The sequence below is a fragment of the Pyrus communis genome, chromosome 17 (genome assembly GCF_041283825.1).
Source record: "Pyrus communis isolate YQ-2024b chromosome 17, ASM4128382v1, whole genome shotgun sequence".
In the NCBI taxonomy this organism is placed as follows: Eukaryota; Viridiplantae; Streptophyta; class Magnoliopsida; order Rosales; family Rosaceae; genus Pyrus; species Pyrus communis.
The window spans coordinates 9,963,504-9,983,955 of NC_142581.1; the positions used below are offsets into that span (position 1 = coordinate 9,963,504).

The 20,452-nt window shown below is 37.4% G+C and overlaps 3 protein-coding genes and 1 long non-coding RNA gene across 5 annotated transcripts; 3 read left to right on the forward strand and 1 right to left on the reverse strand.

The window, feature by feature from the left end:
* The first annotated feature begins 2,086 nt into the window (after window positions 1-2,086).
* LOC148689437 (BTB/POZ domain and ankyrin repeat-containing protein NPR1-like) lies at window positions 2,087-5,897 on the forward strand. The gene is made up of 4 exons (XM_088689629.1): window positions 2,087-3,682; window positions 4,044-4,773; window positions 4,982-5,179; window positions 5,435-5,897. The coding sequence occupies exons 1-4, from the start codon at window positions 3,125-3,127 to the stop codon at window positions 5,704-5,706; spliced, it is 1,758 nt and encodes a 585-aa protein (XP_088545755.1). The 5' UTR covers window positions 2,087-3,124; the 3' UTR covers window positions 5,707-5,897.
* A 360-nt stretch (window positions 5,898-6,257) lies between these two features.
* Window positions 6,258-9,304, reverse strand: LOC137707745 (phytoene synthase 2, chloroplastic). Its single transcript, XM_068446659.2, has 5 exons — window positions 8,853-9,304; window positions 7,591-7,641; window positions 7,332-7,504; window positions 6,990-7,225; window positions 6,258-6,778 (listed from the first exon to the last, which is right to left on the reverse strand). Exons 1-5 carry the CDS (start codon window positions 9,208-9,210, stop codon window positions 6,406-6,408), a joined length of 1,191 nt encoding a protein of 396 aa, XP_068302760.1. The 5' UTR covers window positions 9,211-9,304; the 3' UTR covers window positions 6,258-6,405.
* Window positions 9,305-10,865: 1,561 nt separating this feature from the next.
* On the forward strand, window positions 10,866-11,949 carry LOC137709418 (uncharacterized). Of its 2 annotated transcripts, XR_015958301.1 has the most exons (4): window positions 10,866-11,207; window positions 11,323-11,446; window positions 11,582-11,621; window positions 11,711-11,949. It is a non-coding gene; the product is annotated as an uncharacterized LOC137709418 (long non-coding RNA). The 2 variants fall into 2 exon arrangements; XR_015958300.1 differs by lacking the exon at window positions 11,582-11,621 and having other exon boundaries at window positions 10,870-11,207.
* Window positions 11,950-16,233: 4,284 nt separating this feature from the next.
* LOC137709551 (protein JASON) lies at window positions 16,234-19,733 on the forward strand. The gene is made up of 7 exons (XM_068448632.2): window positions 16,234-16,595; window positions 16,955-17,003; window positions 17,136-17,215; window positions 17,699-17,949; window positions 18,302-19,073; window positions 19,156-19,238; window positions 19,345-19,733. The coding sequence occupies exons 1-7, from the start codon at window positions 16,416-16,418 to the stop codon at window positions 19,451-19,453; spliced, it is 1,524 nt and encodes a 507-aa protein (XP_068304733.2). The 5' UTR covers window positions 16,234-16,415; the 3' UTR covers window positions 19,454-19,733.
* Window positions 19,734-20,452: the final 719 nt, after the last annotated feature.

Below are 20,452 nucleotides of genomic sequence, written 5' to 3' on the forward strand. Positions count from 1 at the left end.
GCTTACCTTACATTTTATGCTAATGCTGGTTACTTATCAAACCTGCATAAGGCATGTTCCCAAATGGTTATGTTTTTACCGTTAAGGAACAAAACAATATCTTGGAGATCAACCAAATAGACCTTAGTTGCGATGTCTTCGAGCTTGTCACCATACACCACGCCACGTGTATAGAGAAACATCCTCGAAGCGCTTGTAGTTTTCATCCTTCGTCGAGTCCCATCAAAGATCCAAGAAGTCAACACCAAGCATATTGTCTCTACGTTAGCATGAGCATCGAAAGATTGAAGTCAAGCAAACCGATCCTAGACAACCTTGCTGATCGCTACAGGAAGTCACTACCGAAGCCTACCTTCCATAAGTTTGTTTGATTAATTGGTATGTGTAACTATCTCATTAGTAATGCTTGTAGTTCTCATTTGGAAGTTTTGCCAAACTCAGGGGAGTATCCAAAAGTGTACTCACTTGACCTTAATTTACTTTTTTTTCCTAGGATTAGGAGCATTTTTTCCATTGGGTTTTTGTTACGTGACTAGGTTTTAACGAGGCACCCGTATTGGACTGGTCATACCCTTGTACTTGTGTCAAAAAGATGTATAGTTTTGATTTAATGCAAATTCTCAATTTATCCTAAGACTATAATGGTGCATTTGTTTGGCCTCACTAAACTTCATTGAACTAGACTGGCTTAGCCAAGATTACTAGTCCGTGTTTGTTGCGACCAAGGACTAAGTTTAATATGACTAAGTGGACTCGTGTGGATTAACAACTTCATTAAGTGGTCCTAGTAATACCCATAAAAAACCAGGGGATTACTAGTTCTGCTTTCTTCGTCTGCAATAAGTCTCATCGATCTCAGTCATCCCTAAAACGCAGTCACTAACTCACCAAATCTTGCATTCTCTTCGTCCTGCAACTTCACTGCATCCTTAGTTAACGCCTTAAATCCACACCCCACCCCTGATTCAGATGATTTGGCCCAAAAATTCCAATCTCAAGGTTCTTGTTGAGGGTCTGCCCTAAAATCTTCACAAATCTGACCAATTTCAGTTGGGGTACGTGGGTTAGGGGATGAAGAATCAATGCCCAGATTAAAATTGAGGATGATAATCAACTAATGGTGGCAATGAATGATCATTGCCCATCTATATTATAAACAAAATTGGTAGATGAAACTAGTCATTCTTGGCGAGGAGAGAGAAAAACATGGTATGTGAGGTTTTTTTTTTTTTTTTTAAGTTTTACTTTTTTTAAAGCAAAAGTATTAAAAATGGTACTTTTTTGTATATTTTAGTCTGTGGCTAGTATGACACTTTACCAAATGCTTCATTATTTTATCCTACTTAGACTAAGCCAAGTCAGTCCAGCTTACTCTATGAAACTAGTCCAGATCGAGATAGTCCAATGCAATAAACGCACTATGAGTTTTTATCCCACCTTGGATTTTATCGTAACAAGATTTTGTGAGTATTACTACCCATAGAATTCCATAAACCTCTTTCAAAAATTCCTATGTATTCTGCTGTTTGTTTTGAGATTTGTATTCGCTACTTGTGCCAACTAGACGAAACGACTTCATCTGCTTCTACAATTACCTAAAGTTCTGATGCGTTATTTGTTTGAGTATTTGCACACTCAAGGGAGAGTGTTGTGAATATATTTCTAGAGCATGTGTGGTTTTGTAAATCGTTAGTTGGTTGTAATTAGGATACTAGGAGATTCTTTCCCTTTATGATTGTATTATTTATAAGACAAGGAATCCTCCTTGATTTACTTTAAATATAGGTACAAGGTCTGAGGAATAGCGCACAAAATTTCTCAAGCCTATTCCTCGTCTTCCTCTTCTGTCTATGACGCGCCCTCTCTTTCTCACAACAGTATTCAATATTTCATGATTGTTAACCAAACATAAGAATAAAATAGTAACCGCCTCAGAAATGATTAATTTCTATACATAATTCGACTATGATTTATTCAATGTATAAGTATTGTTAAGAAATTGCGAAGAGTACTGTAGAAAAATAAAAGAAAGCGAAAATCTTCCAAGTAAAATAAGGCCAACGTCTTCCCAAACCAACGTCACAACATAAGAAAATAGTACGTAATATCAATGGTTGCTATTTTTAACCAAAAATGATTGTAGCCGCCTAGCCGGTAATGATGGTGGTCATGGGTTCCCATGTGTGGGGAACTCGGAGTCTACCGATCTGGGTCTGCCTCCCTCCCTTACACCCCATTAACCCAAAGGAAAAAGGAGGGAAAATTCTTAATCTCTTGATTAATCACTATTTTATTCTTAATATAGTCTGATAACATATTAATCTTAATGATTGATGTAAATGTTTGTCTTGTTACTTCCAGTCAACCGTTTGCACCGACCAGTTGCCTTCGCAGCCAACTCCTTGTTCGCTTTCAGATAGAGACAGAGAAAGAGAGGGAGACAGAGAGGGACAGAGAGAAAAAGAGAGAGGAGAGAGAGAGAGTGCGGCTTTTATGCCATATTCCTTCAAAATCTCATTGAATTTCAGAGCATCATCTTGAAAGCCCGAAGCTTTTTTTGGTCAAGTCTGAGGTCTTTCAAGCTCTTTGTCAAAAGGGTGTCCTTGTATGCAATCTTAATCCATTTTTCTCTGAAATTTGCTCAAAATTTTTCGGGGTTTTGAATTTTTTACTCGTATTTTTTTGTTCACTATTGAAAGTTGGAAGCTTTAGATTTGATGGGTTATGAAGCTCAAGTCTGGATATGGAGGATTCATTGTCTCCAACTGGGTGCCTAGCTTTTTGTAGAATTAGAAATTAATCCTTTTGCTTATTATAATAATTTTTTTTTGGATTTTGATCAATGTTTCCGCAACTGGGTAATTCCTGGAATTAAGTTTGGACTTTTTGAGAAATTGGGTAATTTTGGTTCAGAATATTTCTCGCTTTTGATAGTTCTGAGCAATTTTACTGTGTTTGGAGAAATTGGGTACGTTTTGATATGATTTCTCCATAGGATTGTGCAGTTTGTGCAGGAGAATCAACCCCATTTCGGGTTCTCTTAATAGGGTGGTTTTGGGGTTCTTGGATCATTTATTCATAGCATTTGTCAAGCTTTGACAGAACTGCATAGATTTTGGAAGCCATGGATAATGTCAATGAACTGTCATCACCCCTGAGCTTTTCCTCCTCCTCCTATCTGTCAAATGGGTCCAGTAGTAACCATGTATCTGCCTCTTACTCGGCCAGTTCTCAACCCGCACCGGGTGTTGAACATTATTTGAGTCTAAGGAAACTGAGTGATAATCTTGAGAGACTGTTACTTGATCATGAGTATGACTATAGTGACGCTGAGATTGTTGTTGAGGGAAACACCGTGGGTGTCAATCGGTGTATATTGGCTTCCCGGAGTCAGTTTTTTCAGGACCTTTTTAGGAAGGGGAGTGATGATGCAAAGAAGGAAGGTAAACCGAGGTATCTCATGTCTGAATTGGTTCCAAACGGCAGGGTTGGCTACGAAGCCTTCAAGGTTTTCTTGAACTATTTGTACACTGGGAAGCTTAATCCACCTCCTGGAGAAGTATCCACGTGTGTTGATAATCGTTGTCCGCATGATGCGTGCGGCCCTGCTATCAGTTACGCTGTGGAATTGATGTATGCTTCTTCCACTTTCCAGATCAAGGAGCTTGTTCAGCTTGTTCAGGTTTGTTCAAGCTTTGATTTCTTGTGTTGCTCTTTTGCGAATGATTGTGTGCCGTGCAAGGTAATTATTTGTGTTCTCTCGTTGTCTACTTGCAATTTGTTGCAGACTTTTTATACTTACAGCCTGAAAACTTTGCAGACTTTTTGGTATAACTTATTTTACCTCTGCAAGTTTAAGATTTTAACACGTTCATATAGCAGGATTTACGGTTTCATCGATCAAATGCCTATATGTCTATTATTACCTGTTGAGTGGCATATTTATTCAAGTCAAGAGTAAGCAAGTATTGTTTATATTAGGTATGCCAACACTAGCCAACGTTTAGGTGGTTTGTGCTGACAATTTCCATCAATTTATGCAGCATCACCTTTCAAACTTTGTTGAGAAAGCGCTTGTTGAAGACGTAATCCCAATTCTTGTAGCTGCCTTCCACTGCCAACTGGATCAGCTGGTCTCACACTGCATCCAGATGGTAGCAAGGTCAGATCTTGATATCGTGGCTATAGAGAAAGAGCTTCCACATAAAGTTTCAAATGATATCAAATTGATCCGTCACAAACCTCAGGAAATGGAGCTGGTAGAGGATAAGAGAATCAGGAGTATCCACAAGGCATTAGACTCTGATGACGTTGAACTGGTTGGGCTTCTTCTGAAGGAATCTGGTATTACATTAGATGAGGCTTACGCTCTCCACTATGCTGTTGCATACTGTGATCCTAAGGTTGTTAAGGAGGTTCTCGGTCTAGGCAAGGCTAACCCCAACCTTTGCAATTCCCGAGGGCATACTGCACTTCATGTGGCAGCTAGACGTAAGCTGCCAGCAGTTCTTGTTCTTCTTTTGAAATGGGGAGCCTCTGCCTCGGAAACTACTTCAAATGGTCAAACTCCTGTTGCAATTTGCCGGAGATTGACTAGACCAAAGGATTTTGGGGAGAACACACAGAAGGGACAGGAATCTAACAAAGACCGATTGTGCATCGAACTTCTAGAGAGAGAGATGCAGAGAAACTCAATCTCTGGAAACATGTCAATCATATCGAAGGAGATAGCCGATGATTTGCACGTGAGGCTGGACTATCTAGAAGATAGAGGTGATCATTCTTAATTTGTAGATTAAATCACTCCCTTGGATTACATTCGAGTTCAGGTCATGAATTGTGGAAGTTGTGTTAAGTATAAAGTCAAAATTACTGGCACATTCGCCTGCCTCATTCTTTATGCCATCAAGAAATTTACACTCACTCAGTTTTTTACTCTTGTCATCGAAAAAAATGACTAACAGCTTTCCTAATTTTTCAGTGGCATTTGCACGGCTGTTGTTTCCTGCTGAGGCCAAGCTTGCTATGGAAATGGCAGATGCTCATTCAACATCAGCGTACACTGGCCTTACAGCATCAAGAGGATCAAGTGGGAACTTACGAGAGGTTGATTTGAATGAAACGCCCTCTGGACGCACCAAAAGACTCCAAACAAAAATGCAAGCCCTTCTTAATACTGGTATGACCATTTAACCTCCGACATATATCCTGAACCCTCTGATTACATGTTTTCCTAGAAGCGTGTTATGATGTATGTCAAGTTTCAAGCATTGTTGTATGCCTAACCTCTTTGAAAATTATCAAATGCTTTCGTTATTGGTCTCCGTCTAACTTCCCCACTGCAATGGCGAAGTTAGTATTACCAAATGCTTTCGTTATTTGTTTCGTGATTTATTCTTAACAATCAGTAAGTTATTTGATATGGTGGTGGCAGTGAAAATAGGGCGGCGTTTCTTCCCCAACTGCTCGGAAGTGCTTGATAAGTTTTTGGAGGATGAGTTGGACACGCCGGATTTCATCCTCGAAAAGGGCACTCCCGAAGAGCAAAGAAGCAAGAGGATGCGGTTCTTGGAACTTAAAGAAGATGTACAGCAGGCATTTTACAAGGACATAGCTGAACAAAACCGGTCAGCTTTGTCATTCTCGTCATCGTGTTCATCTTCCCTGAAGGAGGGGGTAAATCGCAAGGTTAGGAAAAGGTGCTGATTATATATTTTGCAGTAAACAGTGAGAGATTTTGATAAATTTTAAGTTGTATTTTTCCTTCCAAATAGAATGAGATATATGAATCTGTAATTTATAGCTTAAGGTATTGGGATTGTGCTTTTATATGTTTGTTCCTCATGTTTTCAGTATGTTCTGATACTTTATAATCTATATGTCATTCTATTTTGCAATTTTGTATCTCAATACAATTATGTATAACAGTTATATATATATATATATATATATATATATATATATATGTTATATAAGAATTTAAAGTCCACCTAGTCTGCATAGGCCCTCGCCGAGGCATTAGGTCCCTGTTCGCTGCCCGACTAATGTATAGCGTCTTTATTTAGAACATTGCTATCAACCACACCATGACGAGCACTCCCAATACACATTAATGACTACCACTAATTTGTAAATTGACGGCTATTTATTGCTGTTAAATTTTGTATTTAAATGTCATTATACTTTTAGATCAGCTAAAAAAGAAACTTAACAAATCTTTTTCTTTTGGAACAAACGATACTATCTACACAAAGATATTAGTAAAGAAAAATTAGTATAAAAAATTTACATATTTCAACTTGAGACCCAACTTTAAGTTGGACTTTGTTTAATAGGGTAAGCTAAAAATTTAGAGATTGAGACCTCAAAATACCATCTAATTAAATATCTAATTAAACATCTAATTCATCTAGGCACCAACTGCTTAGTTAATTTAGAGGGTCCTAAAATGGCCCTTCCATAGGCCACAGGCAATGATGCTAACTTCTTTGCTTTTCCCACATATGCCCTTTTTGTGAAATTGTCATAACCATTTGCTTCAATTGCATCTAGAATCTGCCTGTACAGCAACAAAGATGCCCATACTGGCCATCTACTAGCTGAGTTGAGCTCTGAGACACCCTTCTCAGCCTCATCAAAGAACATCCTAGCTCTCTTTATTTGCCCCTTCATGAAACTTTGCCACTTGTCAGTCACCTTCCCACGAAAGATGTCATCGTCTGATAGGCCGGCTTGGGCAAGCTCATCTTGTGGGAGATATACTCTTCCTCTCCTAGCACTAAAATGATCAATTCAAAGAGCAAGATTTTAGTTAGATATGATGTGCGATGTTCTCTTGCCAAATAAATGTTTATATTGTCAAACTGTGAATCTCGACAACAATCAAGAAAAGATCAGACTAATCAATGGTTCATACTCACAGTATGGCAACACGAGTTTCTAAACATGTAATGTTTAAAGGGACTCATGTATTATGAGACGAAACTTACTCTTCTCCAACATCTCTGAGAATGTTAGTGAGCTGATTAGCAATTCCAAGGGCCAATGCAGCATTGTAAACGCACTCTGTTGAGGCCTTTGCTTCCGGGGATATCCCCATTACCGGAACACTCATCAATCCAACAGTTCCAGCAACATAGTAGCAGTAAAGGTAAAGTTCATCAAAGTTCTGGTATCTTGATTTTCTCAAGTCTAATCTCATTCCTTCTACCATGTCTTTGAAGGGCTGTCAAAATATCAAAATTTGTATGGGGAATCATTCGGTGTCCAAATTTCGATAGATTAAAGAGAGTTCTAATTAATCTCTGATCTTGAGCATGTGGTATCTATACCTGAATGTCAACAGGGTACTTGGCGACTGTATCAGATAGAGCAGCATCATACATATCGTAAGGCCGGCCTTCGAAGAGATCTGTCAGTCTTTTCTCCCATCTGTCAAGAGCTTTGGGTGTAATGTATGAAGCATTAGGTCCATCCACTAGCTCATCTGTCCTTCTGCACCACACTGCAGAAAAAAAGCAGAACTCTTCATTTAGAATTTACCAAAAGGGATGGTACTAATTCTGGCACAAATTCTGTGACTGCACTAACCATAGATTGCCCAAACAGCTCGTCGCCGCTCCGGTGTCATGAGCAATGTCCCTGAAGAACGCAGAAAGAAGTTGGTAAATACAGTTTCCTTCCCATTCATAAATATCCATTTCAAGTGAAAAATGGAAGCAAAAATAACTCCAAATTGTGCTGCCTACAACAATTGTTAGAAAACCTAAAGTTAAACAACATGGAATGTGAAGAAGCACTGCCTATCCTTAAAGATTTGATAACTTAGAATCTGAATCTTCATTACTTTCATTACATTACCTTAAACAGCTATCTCAACTACAAGGCGAGAAGAGATTTTTCAGTGTGCTGGAAAAATGGCCGGATACATTAAGTGTAATTATACAATTAGTTGGAAACATGAAAAAAAAATAAAAATTCAACCAATTGTATTATGACACTTGTGTACCAGACCGTGTTACCGACACACTAAATTTTTTTTCCAAAGTGAGACAGACTAGCAACCACTGTAATCCTATCCAAAAGAATACAAAGAACCGTTTTTATTCAGTTACATTTGAGCATCTAATTGCCCTCAAATTTCCTTTTCAATTTCTCCATTTTCCATTACTTAGAATGAAAATTTGAATTAATCAGATTCTCAACTTCCGTGCGTTTACTAAAACATGATTATTGAAATGATTCCAATTGCCAACTTCTCTTGCGTTACTCGCATGCATAGAATCAGAAAAAAGTCGGAATTTCACATTACTATCCGCAATCAAATACCTAAAAAAATTTTAAAAAGCGGTCAACTAGATTAACTATATTTCCTTCTCTCTCTTTCCCAGTTCATGACTTTCCAAGTAAGTGTTTAGTGAATGATAATATAAACTACTTCCCAAGACTCACGTGTGAACGTTTCGAGGAAAAAAGCGATTCAAGATGTGCACTCAATTGCTTGGGAAATAAAAAAAAAGAATACAAAATCAAGTGGTCAGTCCACTTTATTAAAACAGTGTAATTAGTATATCCACGAAAATGACCCGATCCCATTAAACAAAAAACCAGAAGATCCAAAGAGAAATGCTGAGACTGACTCTCTGTGCCGTCTCATAGTTTTTGCACAAAATTTTATAATATTAACATAAAAATTGACGTTAAACTGTAAGTCGTGGGAGAGTTTATTGAGAGTTACGCTATGAGAAAGTCTCGTTAGTGTTTCTCAAAACTAAACAGATAAACAGACAGTAAAAGCAGATCCACAGAAACAGACGAAGAGAGAGCAGCAGAAATCCAGAAAAGCCACTTACCTAGGTAAAAAGTCTTGGCATATTCCGCACAGACCTCACCACACCGGTCATACGCCTTATTCAGTAAATCCCAGTTGTTCAAACCTTCAGTAATCCGTTCATCCAAATCCAAAGATTTCTTTTTTACCGTGTTCGGTTCTCTCATTAGAGCAGCCTGCTTCAGCACCACTTCATACACCTTCTCCTCTGAAGATCTGGCTGGATTTGCAACCGCACCCGAGTAGGCCAAAACCCCACTTGAAAAACCCAGCTTTGAGCACAATTTAGACCTCCTTGGGGTGCAAATTCTCGGCAACAGACCCAGCAGAGAGCTGGCATTCTCTTTGGGACTCACCACCCAGAGAAGAAGACCTGACATATCAAAAAAGAATAATTAATCTGCTGGGTTTTTGGGTTTTTGGGTCTTGAGTGTGAGGGTGGGAGGGAGTGAGGGATTGAGGGTGTCAGCTGTGACTTGTGAGGTTGTGGCTTCTCTTATAGAGATTGGAGGGTAAGGCAAAAGTTTTGAAAGCAGGCGTTGTTGGCAAGTGGGTGTCCAGTAGTTTTTGTGAGACTATTGCAATAAATATATATATATATATATATATACCTTTCATTCAAAAGAAATCTGTAAGTTTCGATTTATAGATCATATTTACAAAAATTCAATTTAATTTGAAATCATTTGTTAATTTTTTTAAACCCAATTAGATGTTTTAAATATTTTTGATTTGGCTAATATTTTGCAAGATTGCACTATGAGGTGCAACTTAAGAAATAGACGGTTTTAATCGTTAAAGTTCTATGTAACGTGGATCTTACAACTAATGACACATCCCAGCCCGGGCGAGATCACTTCCCGGACCCGACTCCACCATAGCACAATATTATCCGTTTTAACCCCAACCACGCCCTCACAGTTTTGTTTTTAGGAACTCACACGAGAACTTCCCGATGAGTCACTCATCCTGAGAATGCTCTCGCGCGCTACTCGCTTAACTTCGGAGTTCTCATGGAACTCGAAGCTAGTGAGCTCCCCAAAGGCCTCATGCTAGGTAGGGATGAGAATATACATTTAAATATCACTCTCCTAGACGATGTGAGATGTCACAACTAATCCTCATTTTTATAAAAAAAAAAATAATAAAGATCCTTTCCCTTGTACGCTCTCTATATATATAAGAAACGTTTCTCTTTGGTTCCAAGGGTTAATACCGATGTTCATGTACTGAGAGAAGAAATGGCCTTTGTCAGACAAGTGAAATTCAAGGTATATGCTTTTGCCATTTGGATAGCTTGTACATGGAAATATGTGGACAGCGTTTGTATGACTTGTGTGTGTTTATTTTTATTTTTCATTGTTGTTCTTTTGTTGAGAATAGGTTAGCATCGTCCGCGGGCGTGGATGGAGAAAAGTCCTTTGATTGGTACGGGACATACCAAACGACGGTTCAAAATAACTTTATTTGAGCATGAGAGTAGCGAAATTTTTTATGTTATTTTTTGTATATCACTGACGGAATATTTGTTTTTACAAATTATAAAGTAATGAAAATTATTCCAAGGGTTAATAACGATGTCCATGTACTGAGAGAAGAAAAGTTATGGCCTTTGTCAAACGAGCGAAATTCAAGGTATATGCTTTTGCCAGTACATGGAAATATGTGGACAGCGTTTGTATAGACTTGTGTGTGTTTATTTTTATTGACACCCCTTCGCATTATAATTAACGTTTAATCTGCCAAATATTGCCCACTTTGCTACAATCGTGTCTACCCCAGTGGGGAAAGACACGTGTGCGTTGTCGAGGGCTTTTACTTTCAGTTGTTGACATTCTGGTGGGGAGACTTTTACTTTCTGCTAATTATATTTATATGAACTATAACTCAGTTCGAAATCACTGTTTATTAACAGTGATTTGACGAAATTGCCTCTCATTTACTGCCTAATTCTCGAGCTTTTTCCTTTTTTATACAGTGAAATCACGTATTTGCCCCCGTTGTACGCGTCTTGGTTATCGTGGGAAGGAAATGAGGCTGGATGTACGCGTGTTAGCCATCTGGGAGGGGAAGGAAGTGTTGGTAATGGTGCAAGCATATGTTCTCTTTGAGATCTCTCGAGCTCTCTCAAATGTTCCAATAACTTTTCCATTTGCTTCCTCTTAATCTCAACCTGAAACCAACAAATCCCAAAAACCCTCAAGCCCTCCAACAAAATCGAAAAAAACACCATCTTTGCCCAAAATTTTGAATTTTCTCAGGAGTTCTCACCCTTCCTGAGATTTCTTTGGTGGGTTTTGGTTCTCTGGTCCCGTATGGGCTTTGGTAGCATATGAAGATCGATGACAGTGATCGGAGTTCGTCACATGACATTGTGGTAAGCTATCGAATCTAATTGGCAATTTTTTTTGTATGATTTTTGTTATTGGGATGTTGGGGTTTTGGGATTAATTTGTTTGGTTTTTGTGTGGATGCAACTCGGCAACGAACAGGTTGATCACATCCTGAGTTTTCCGACTGATATATTCAATCCTATCGGCCCTGATTTTGTCCCTCCATAGCATTTGCAGCACCATCTGCCTTGCTCTCATCAGAGCTTGGCTTTCAGTTCCTCAGGTAAAGTTTCCACCTTTTTTTTCAGGGGCATATTTGGTTTGTGCAGATTTCATTTGAACTAATTTGGGTTGTGCATATTTGGTATGATCTCTTTGGGTTGCATATTTGGGTTGTGCATACTTTGGTTTTTTTCAGAATTAGAGTTTGATCTCTTCATTTGGGTTGTGCATATTTGGTATGATCTCTTTGGGTTGTGCAGATTTCATTTGAACTAATTTGGGTTGTGAGGAATTGAATAATTATTTGAATTAATTACTTTTGCAGTTGTATTTACAACTGTCCAAAGGAGTACAACAAAGGGTCAATTTTCCCTTGGAAACACCTCAAGCTAGGAACAAGTCGGGTATCCTCTTGAAAACATTGTTTAGCATGTAGCAAGCTTTGTTTGACTGATATACTCTCAATATTGCATTTGTAATTTTTTCATTGGTCCAACCTTTTGAATAAACAATTATCTCTTCTTCGGACTTTGAAAAAATAGATTTGTACTTTTTCTTTTGGTATCTAAATTTGTTCCCTTCATGATAAGGTTTAGCAAAATATTTCATATGATTTTCAATCCCGCAACATCACGCGGGTACAAATTTCTAGTACTTATCCTAGAAGGGAGTATTTTATTTTTGCTCACCACCATAATTATGGTGTATGCTCATTATCTACCTAATTATCTACCACGTGTCATTTCACCTAACTCTATTTAATTTTCATAAAATGTTACTTCTTCAATTTTGAAAAAAAAAAAAAATCAACCAAAAATAAATGAAAGAACACGTGACAAATGATTAGATGTATGGTGAGCATACACCGTAATTTATAATGATGAGCAAAATGCTCCCTAAAAGGTGTTCCTTCTCGTATAGTTTATAACAACGAAGAAAGTCAAGGATTACAAGTGCTCAAATTAAAAGCTCAGAGAAGGTCACAAATGCATGGTTTTTGGTAGAAAATTTCAACAAAAGTACGTTTTAGGGCTTCGTGCATGAAAATTGCAAAAAGTAGGGCTTCCTATCAAAATCAAGAAATCACGATAACATAAGAGGGCTTCGTGCCAAAAGCCTCATGCGAGGATTCATCAACAGTTCAATCAAAATCACAATATCAGGGGTTGAAATATGTATAAATTATAATTGAGGTTCATGTGTACTATCTAAATAAATATGCCTCGAGTTTAGGTGAACAAAAAATTATTTTATATAATTGAACATGTATAAGTACGCACAAAAGAAAAGTTATATGCTGCTAAATAATATGTATTGTGTTGATCAAACATTGTTTTCTTGTGCAGTGGTAATGTGGTTAGAGTCTCTTCAACGCACCTAATAAAGCACATATGAACTCTAGGTCCCAACCTTTAAGCCTTTCTTTGCAATTCTCGCCCCCTCCAGTGGCTTCGTCTCGAGTCACTGAATCTCAGAGATCAGTTGGCCTTGAGTTCATACAATCCAAAAACAATCAAAACCATAAATTAAACCATAACCATAATTCCTACATTTTATACTAATTAACATGATTTTACAAGTCCGTTCATATGTTTATGAGTTTAGAATGAGAAAAACTCGTAACACAATGTCAACTTTGCATTCACAAATTTTATATTTCCCAATGTAAACGTCACCGTTTCATAATTATTTCCTAATTAATATAGTTTGTCAACACGCATTACACATGCAACTAATATAGTATACAATTAACAAGTAGGAAGAAGTTTTAGGATCACAGAAAATTGAGTGGGGCATTCAGATCATGTACATTGTCGAATGTGGAGTAATGGTGGACATGAATAGTCTCCGAAATGCCAATCTTCTCACACTTTTTGCCTTTTGGTGTTCTTTTTGCTGCCGTGGGGACTGCTATGTGCATGGACCACGGCAACTTCACTGCACAGCCATATATATTATATACGTGAGGGGACTCCAACATTTGTGTTTTTTGGTAAAAGACAACGACCCAATTGGCTTGGGAACTTTAATTCTACTAAAAGAAGCCAATACATGTTTGGGTGGTGGGACTTGGAAGGGACTTGGTGTGTCTCAGATCGATTGGAGGCTGAGATTACCAAGTGATTACTTGGAGCCAAAACGTCGTTTTTCCTGTGGATGTTCTGTCATGCACACTCCCCGGTCACTCGTAATTTTGCGTTTTAGTAGGATGTTATCTTATGCAGTCGGGGACTTTCTAGTATATTATTCTGGTTATTCCATATATATTCTCGAGTTTTCATGTTAATTTTTGGTCAAGTATACAATGATTATAATATCAGTTTTTTCATCGAAGCGTTTAGCCGAGCATTTGATGGCCACGTCGCATTGCGTTGATTATTCGACAACTTCCAAGGCCTGATGTTGAGGCCTGTCAAGCATCACCTACCAAGGCTTGCCAAATTCTGTCGCAGAGGCATGCCATCGAACAGTTTGTGAACATTTTCAGGCCCTATAGCAGATGGTCATAGGGTTCTCCAGTGATCTTTCCCATATACTCCGACTTAAAAATAGAGTTTTCATGTTTACAGGCAAGTTTTCTGCATGAATAATCCAACCAAACCCATGCAACACGTTCTCTAAAATGTGGTTTCAATTTTCATGCAAATTTCAGTGAGTGCTTAGCTTTGATTTCTCCGCCACCCGATCCAAAGCATGCATAGAAGACTGTCTCTAGCTCATTAGTTTAGAGAGCTTGACAATTAGAACCAATAAGATTTGATATAAAAGGCTCGATGGGTTAAGGCAGTGTGCTCATTTTATTATACTTTTTTCGATTTTTGGCTAAGATCAAATGTGCTCGTTTTATTATACCTTTTTTGATTTTTGGCTAAGATCAAATGTGCTTGTTTTATTACGTCCAAGTTCACTCACTAAGGGCTGGTTTGGTATTGTTGTGCTTTGAAAAAAAAAAAACCTGTTTCTGCTGTGCTGTGAGAATAAGCAGCAGAGTGTTTGGTAAACTTTTTTGTAAAAGTGGTTTTGAAAAAAAAAAAAAAAGCAGTATTATAGTGTTTGGTAAACTTTTATGTAAAACATATGTGAAAAAAGCTGGTTTTTCAAAGCTAGATTTTGCATCTTCTTGTTATTGACTTTTTTTCATCCAAAACTGTAAAAAAAAAAGCTAAAGCTGAATGTTTACCAAACACAAAAAAGCTCCCAGCTTTTTTTGATACCAGCTTTTTTCAGAATCACCTTAGTACCAAACCAGGCCTAAGGGCTGGTTTGGTATTGCTATGCTTTGAAAAAAAGCTGCTTCTACTGTGCTGTGAGAATAAGCAGCAGAGTGTTTGGTAAACTTTTTTTGTAAAAGTGCTTTTGAAAAAAAAAAAAAAGCAGTATTATAGTGTTTGGTAAACTTTTATGTAAAACAGATGTGAAAAAAAACCAGTTTTTCAAAGCTGGGTTTTGCAGCTTCTTGTTTTTGGCTTTTTTTCACCCAAAACTGTGAAAAAAAAGCTAAAGCTGAATGTTTACACCTCAGTACCAAACCATGCCTAAATATCGTCTTGTTAGAAGGAAAACAAAAACTAAGATTTTATCAAGCCCACATGTCAATCACCTCAGTACCAAACTAAGGCTAAGGGCTGGGTTGGTATTGCTGTACTTTGAAAAAAAGTTGTTTCTCTTGTGCTGTGAGAATAAGCAGCTGTGAAATAAAACAGCAGAGTGTTGGGTAAACCTTTTTTGTAAAAGTGCTTTTGAAAAAAAAAAGCAATATTATAGTGTTTGGTAAACTTTTATGTAAAACAGATGTGAAAAAAAACCGGTTTTTCAAAGTTGGGTTTTGCAGCTTCTTGTTTTTGGCCTTTTTTTTTCACCCAAAACTGTGAAAAAAAAGCTAAAGCTGAATGTTTACCAAACACAAAAAAGCTCCCAGCTTTTTTTGATACCAGCTTTTTTCAGAATCACCTCAGTACCAAACCAGACCTAAATACCGTCTTGTTAGAAGAAAAAAAAAAACTAAGATTTTATCAGGTCCACGTGTCATAGTGTGAGGTTTGGTCACACTCTCAATCTTTTAATGGGTTTGGGCTTTAGGATTGGGCTCAAACACGTAATCTGTGGACCTAATAACTCAATGATCGAGTAGTGTCATGAGTTGTCCTCTAATCTAATGGTGCAATGAAGGCTTGTCAGCTAAAATAATATTTGAAAGTAACATAACTCTTCATTTTAACCCTTAATATTGAAATCCATAGAAGTGGTTCCTGAGTTTCTTCACCGTCAATCATTTTGGTTTTTCTGTGAAAAATCTCCGTTAAATGAAAAAAATAAGTCGAGGGGTTGATTGGACAAAAACACCTTCAATTTAACAGAATTTTTCATAGAATGACCAAAATAGTTGACGATGGGCAAACTCAATGACCACTTTAATCTATTTTCAATCTTAATAACCAAAATAAGGAATTATGTCAATCTCAATGACCATTTTAGCTAAAAAGTTATGCAGTGAATGAACAACTTCTATATCATAGTCCCAGTGAATTGAATGAAAATAACGTTTAGTATACATTGTGGTAAAGCTTTGCTTTTCATGTCCTTTGTTTGCATGACATGCCACCCCACACGGCAACTTTTATCTCCATAAAATTAAAAGGTAGGAAAACCATGGTCCTATGGGATATTAGCTTTTCTTTCGTTGGGTTCCACGTCTAAAGCCCAACACTTTAACATTATTACAAAATCATCCCAACTTGCTCCACGTTTCACGACCACAGAGCGAGTACGTTGTACATCGCACTCGAGCGTGTACCTTTGTCTCCCAAAACGCACAAGGCCTATCCGTTTCCCTCGTTTTGTTTGTTCAAAATTCAAAAACGACCCAACAACTCCAATTCCTCTCTCTCTCTCTCTCTCTCTCTCTCTCTCTCTCTCTCTCTCTCTCTCTCTACTGAATCAATAAATCACCTAGAAAGGAAAACCAAGAACAAGCTAGGGTTTTGGATTTCCCTTTTGTTTTTACTTTTTGTTTGTTTGTTTTTAAATCGATGTTATGCTCGCTGTTGAAGCGTGGATTGGGGAATCTGTGCAGATCGGCGTTGAGGTTTCTTGACAGGTCGATTTCGAGAGCTATGGGCTGCTTCTTCGGTTGCTTTCGGGACAAGGACGATTGCCACCTCCGCTCTCGCCCTCACCTCGTCTCTCAGTCCTCTCGTAACCCCCAGACGGTAAGGTTTCCGTTTGGTGTTTGGTTCCCGAGAAAATCCGGGAAAATGTTTTTCCTTTCAGTGTCTATACTGTGCTGCGAATTGCCAGTTTTTGTGTGAAAATTTGAGGAAATCAGAATCAATTGAATACTAAAGTACTAATCTTGATCTTGAATTAGCCTAAGATTAGGGAGTTTAGATTTCTTGTTTTTTCAATTTTGATTTGGGTGCTGCCGATATCATTGCAATTGGAACCCAATGTAGTTTTATTCATTATCGCTATGTTCAATTTCATTTTCTCAGCTTCCAAACAGTAGATTAGTGAGTTATGTATAATTTTAGACTTATTTCTTGTTTTCTGTTTCTTTTATTTCGATCAGGAAGTCGCGATATCTCAAAACCGTTTGTCTTATCTATTTTCAGCTGAAGGTATATTATCTTTTCTCCAAGAACATAAGCTAATTTCTTGAATCCGATTCTACATATCTCGTGGCTTTTTATTTTCTTTGGTCTGATTATCCTTTTATTTTCTCTGGTCTGATTTGTATGTGACTCTGGAAGAGAAAGAAGGTTCTCCAAGCAAAGATAGGGAAAGACCGCGTTATGGGTCTCCACAAATTGACAAGGAGCTATGGAATGAGGTTTGTTTTTTTTCCCCTTTATGAGCTAGCGGATTCAAAGTTTGATGTAGTTAAGATGTTCAGTACAGCAGTTCAGATTAAATTGTTTTTGATGCCTAATGCTCAGAACTTACATAATTCAAACGTAGCATGGCCATTTATGCCAATCAATTTTTTTAAATGTTGTAACTTTTTCTCAATCTTTTGAAGTGATATAAGGCTACATTGTTGTAATGTACTCCAATTTATGTTCTACAACAAAGACTTTGTTTTCCCGTACATGTTGTTTAAGTGGAGCTACAAGCATTAGTTTCCGAAGTGTTGCTTTATAAGTTAGAACTTGTGGGAGTCATTGGAGCTTTGACTCCCGTTTTGTGCAGTACGTTTAATGTCATTGTTTCTAGTTACACTTTGGATGCATTTCTAGATTAAGTCTGAGCTATTTGAATTTCTCATACTGTTAAAGATATTGGTTTTATTTATGCAGTGCACCTTATTCTGCAGGCCAAGTTTCTTAAAGCTTGTGGTACCATAGCGGAAACCCCAGCTGAAATTCGTAAAGTGTCTTCAAGGTTAAATGGCTCATCCCATCATGATAGAGATTCACAGCCTCCAAAATTCAACTCATGGCTCCCAAACACATCCATTAGAAATCTTCAGCAAGAGTTGGATCAACCAGATCATCCCCTTATGCCTATGAAGTACAATGAAGAGTGGGGAATGGGTTCAGGTCCTTCTGAGCATACGCCTAGCAGGTTCTACTTATAACTGTTTTAAAATTTGAATTGTTACTTACAGATGCTCTGAATGCTTGAACATTAGTATATTTTCTACTTCTAGATGGGATGGGTTTGCAAAACCAGAATTTCAATCTGTCCTCGTATTAGCAATGAAATTTGATGGCCATCTCATAATTTTTCTTTTTAGTAGAGAAAAAATTGGTTTTTTTATTTTTATTTTTATTTTTTTGTGTGCTGCCTGTATTTTGAGGAACTATTTAGTACAACTAAGCATAACTGATTCCATACTTGCGTTCTTTATTTTATATTTATTTCCACAAAACAACATAGTTTCTGACATTTGCCCAATTTCATTTTTTATCTATAGTTGTGAATTCAACCAACAGAATACTGGTAGGATCACTATCAGCCCTTCTGGAGGCAGCGGAATAGGTACTGATTCTACAGTGAAGAGTCATACCAACCGGACTGAGAATATTACAACTCCAGATGTCCAGTGCAGGAGCAAGGCTGTTCGCTTTGAATGCGATAATAATACAAATTCCTCCAGAGGTTCTTCATCCGAAAATTATAACCGGGGTTCAAAAGTATGTGAAACTCCAGGAAAACAGAGCATATCAAAGCCTTCAGTTTATCCAACGCCACTAACTCTTTCAGAGGAGATGCAGACACCAGGGACTGTTTTCCCTGCAAACCTCCAAAACTTTCCAAATGGAAAGGCAAGAATCAGGTCCCAGTATGTGTATTCAGTGCAAAACCCTGTGGACGGCATCTCTCAGTGGAATGTACTGAAAGACGAAGATCCTAACTCACTTGGACATTCTGGTGAGCCAAGAGAATCTCTTAACGACTGGGGAAATGCAACCCCTACATCCGAAGAGGGGTCAAAACAAATGTCATCTGGACAAGAGGTCAATGTGGAATCAAGTTTGTCCGCTTGGCTGAAGCCGGTAACTCAAGATAACAACAATCACTTTGGTTATGTTCCTGGCCAAACTCGTCATTTTGGAAGAACTCCTGTGGACAGGCCTATCATTGGGCTTGTTGCTACTCACTGGAATGAAGATGAACATACTCGTGTCTCACCCAAGTGGTGGGATGGAAACGGAATCCCAAATTCAACAAACAAATACAAGGAGGTTTGTCTGACTACCTTCTACTTCCTCTTGCGTCTTCAATTCTTTTTATAAGTGACGTCTGAAGTTATTTCTGAATTTGCAGGATCAGAAGGTGAGTTGGCATGCCACTCCATTTGAAGAAAGGTTGGAAAAGGCACTGTCCGAAGAGAGTTTCATCTCGCAGAGGTATTAGAACGGCATTGCAATCTGTTTTCACAATTTTCTTCAGTGCTAAAGAAGCACTGATTTTCCTCGACAGAAATGTGACTATGTACTTTATATGGTTATGCAGAAAAAACATGGAGGGAAAGCCGATTGTTTTTGACGAGAACGATGAAAGTGACACAGCCCTTTCTCAGTTGCAAACTTCATCCCAGCCGAAGTCCGTGGTTTCATTCTGATGAACATGAGTTTTGTTGCTTGCTTTACAAGGAATTTGTTGGTGGTGAAAAAATGAGCTCTTAAAAAAGAAACCCTGAATTTGAAGTTTGTTGTTGGGGACATATGGTGAAATTGGTGATTTGGCTTTTGCATCAAAAGCCAATGAACGATTAAAGCGGATAAAGCGAAAAGTTTGTTAGTGTCTCAATATAGTCATGCTTATGTCAGCATGCGGAGCTGCTTAGAATGTGTACAGAATTATTGGAAATTTTATCACACAACTAATTGCTTGTTGACAAAGTTTCGTTGTTCGGAGACTTAGACCTAGCAATTTCTTACATGATCTGCTAACACGATACATAAATGATACGAAAATAACGGGTTTCAGGTTAACACGATAACTAATCGAGTTGTTATCGGGTTACACGATAAAAATAACGGATCCTTAACAGGTTTACATAAAAATAACATGCGAGTAATTTGTACAAGAAAAAAAGATATATGGATGGTTTTAATTTTTTAAACTATTTAAAAAAAAAATTCAGTAGATATAGTGGATAAATATATATAGTTTATTAATTATTATTATATATAATTTTTAAAATTTTAAGTTTTGTTTATTTATTTATTTTTATAGTATACTATACGTAAAAAGTGAGATTAAAAAAATTAGAAAGCACATTAAAAATATCAAGTAATTTAAAAATACCAAACACATTAAAAAATTATAGTAATTAATTTACACGTGCAAAAAATGTGAACAATATGCAAATGCTCATAATCGCATCATTTATGCTTTGAGGATGGGTACATCGTCGTTTGAATTTTTAAAAACTATGCAAACCCTCATGAATAGTATTTTTAAGAGTTCAAAATAAATAAAATTTATAATCATTAATGTTCAAAACAAATGTTCAAAGATATGCAAAATGAAGAGAGTTCCGTTCCAAGGGTTTTATGGTTAAAAATGTGCAATGTTCGTTAACCTTGAAACGCAACTCTTTTCATTTTGCATATCT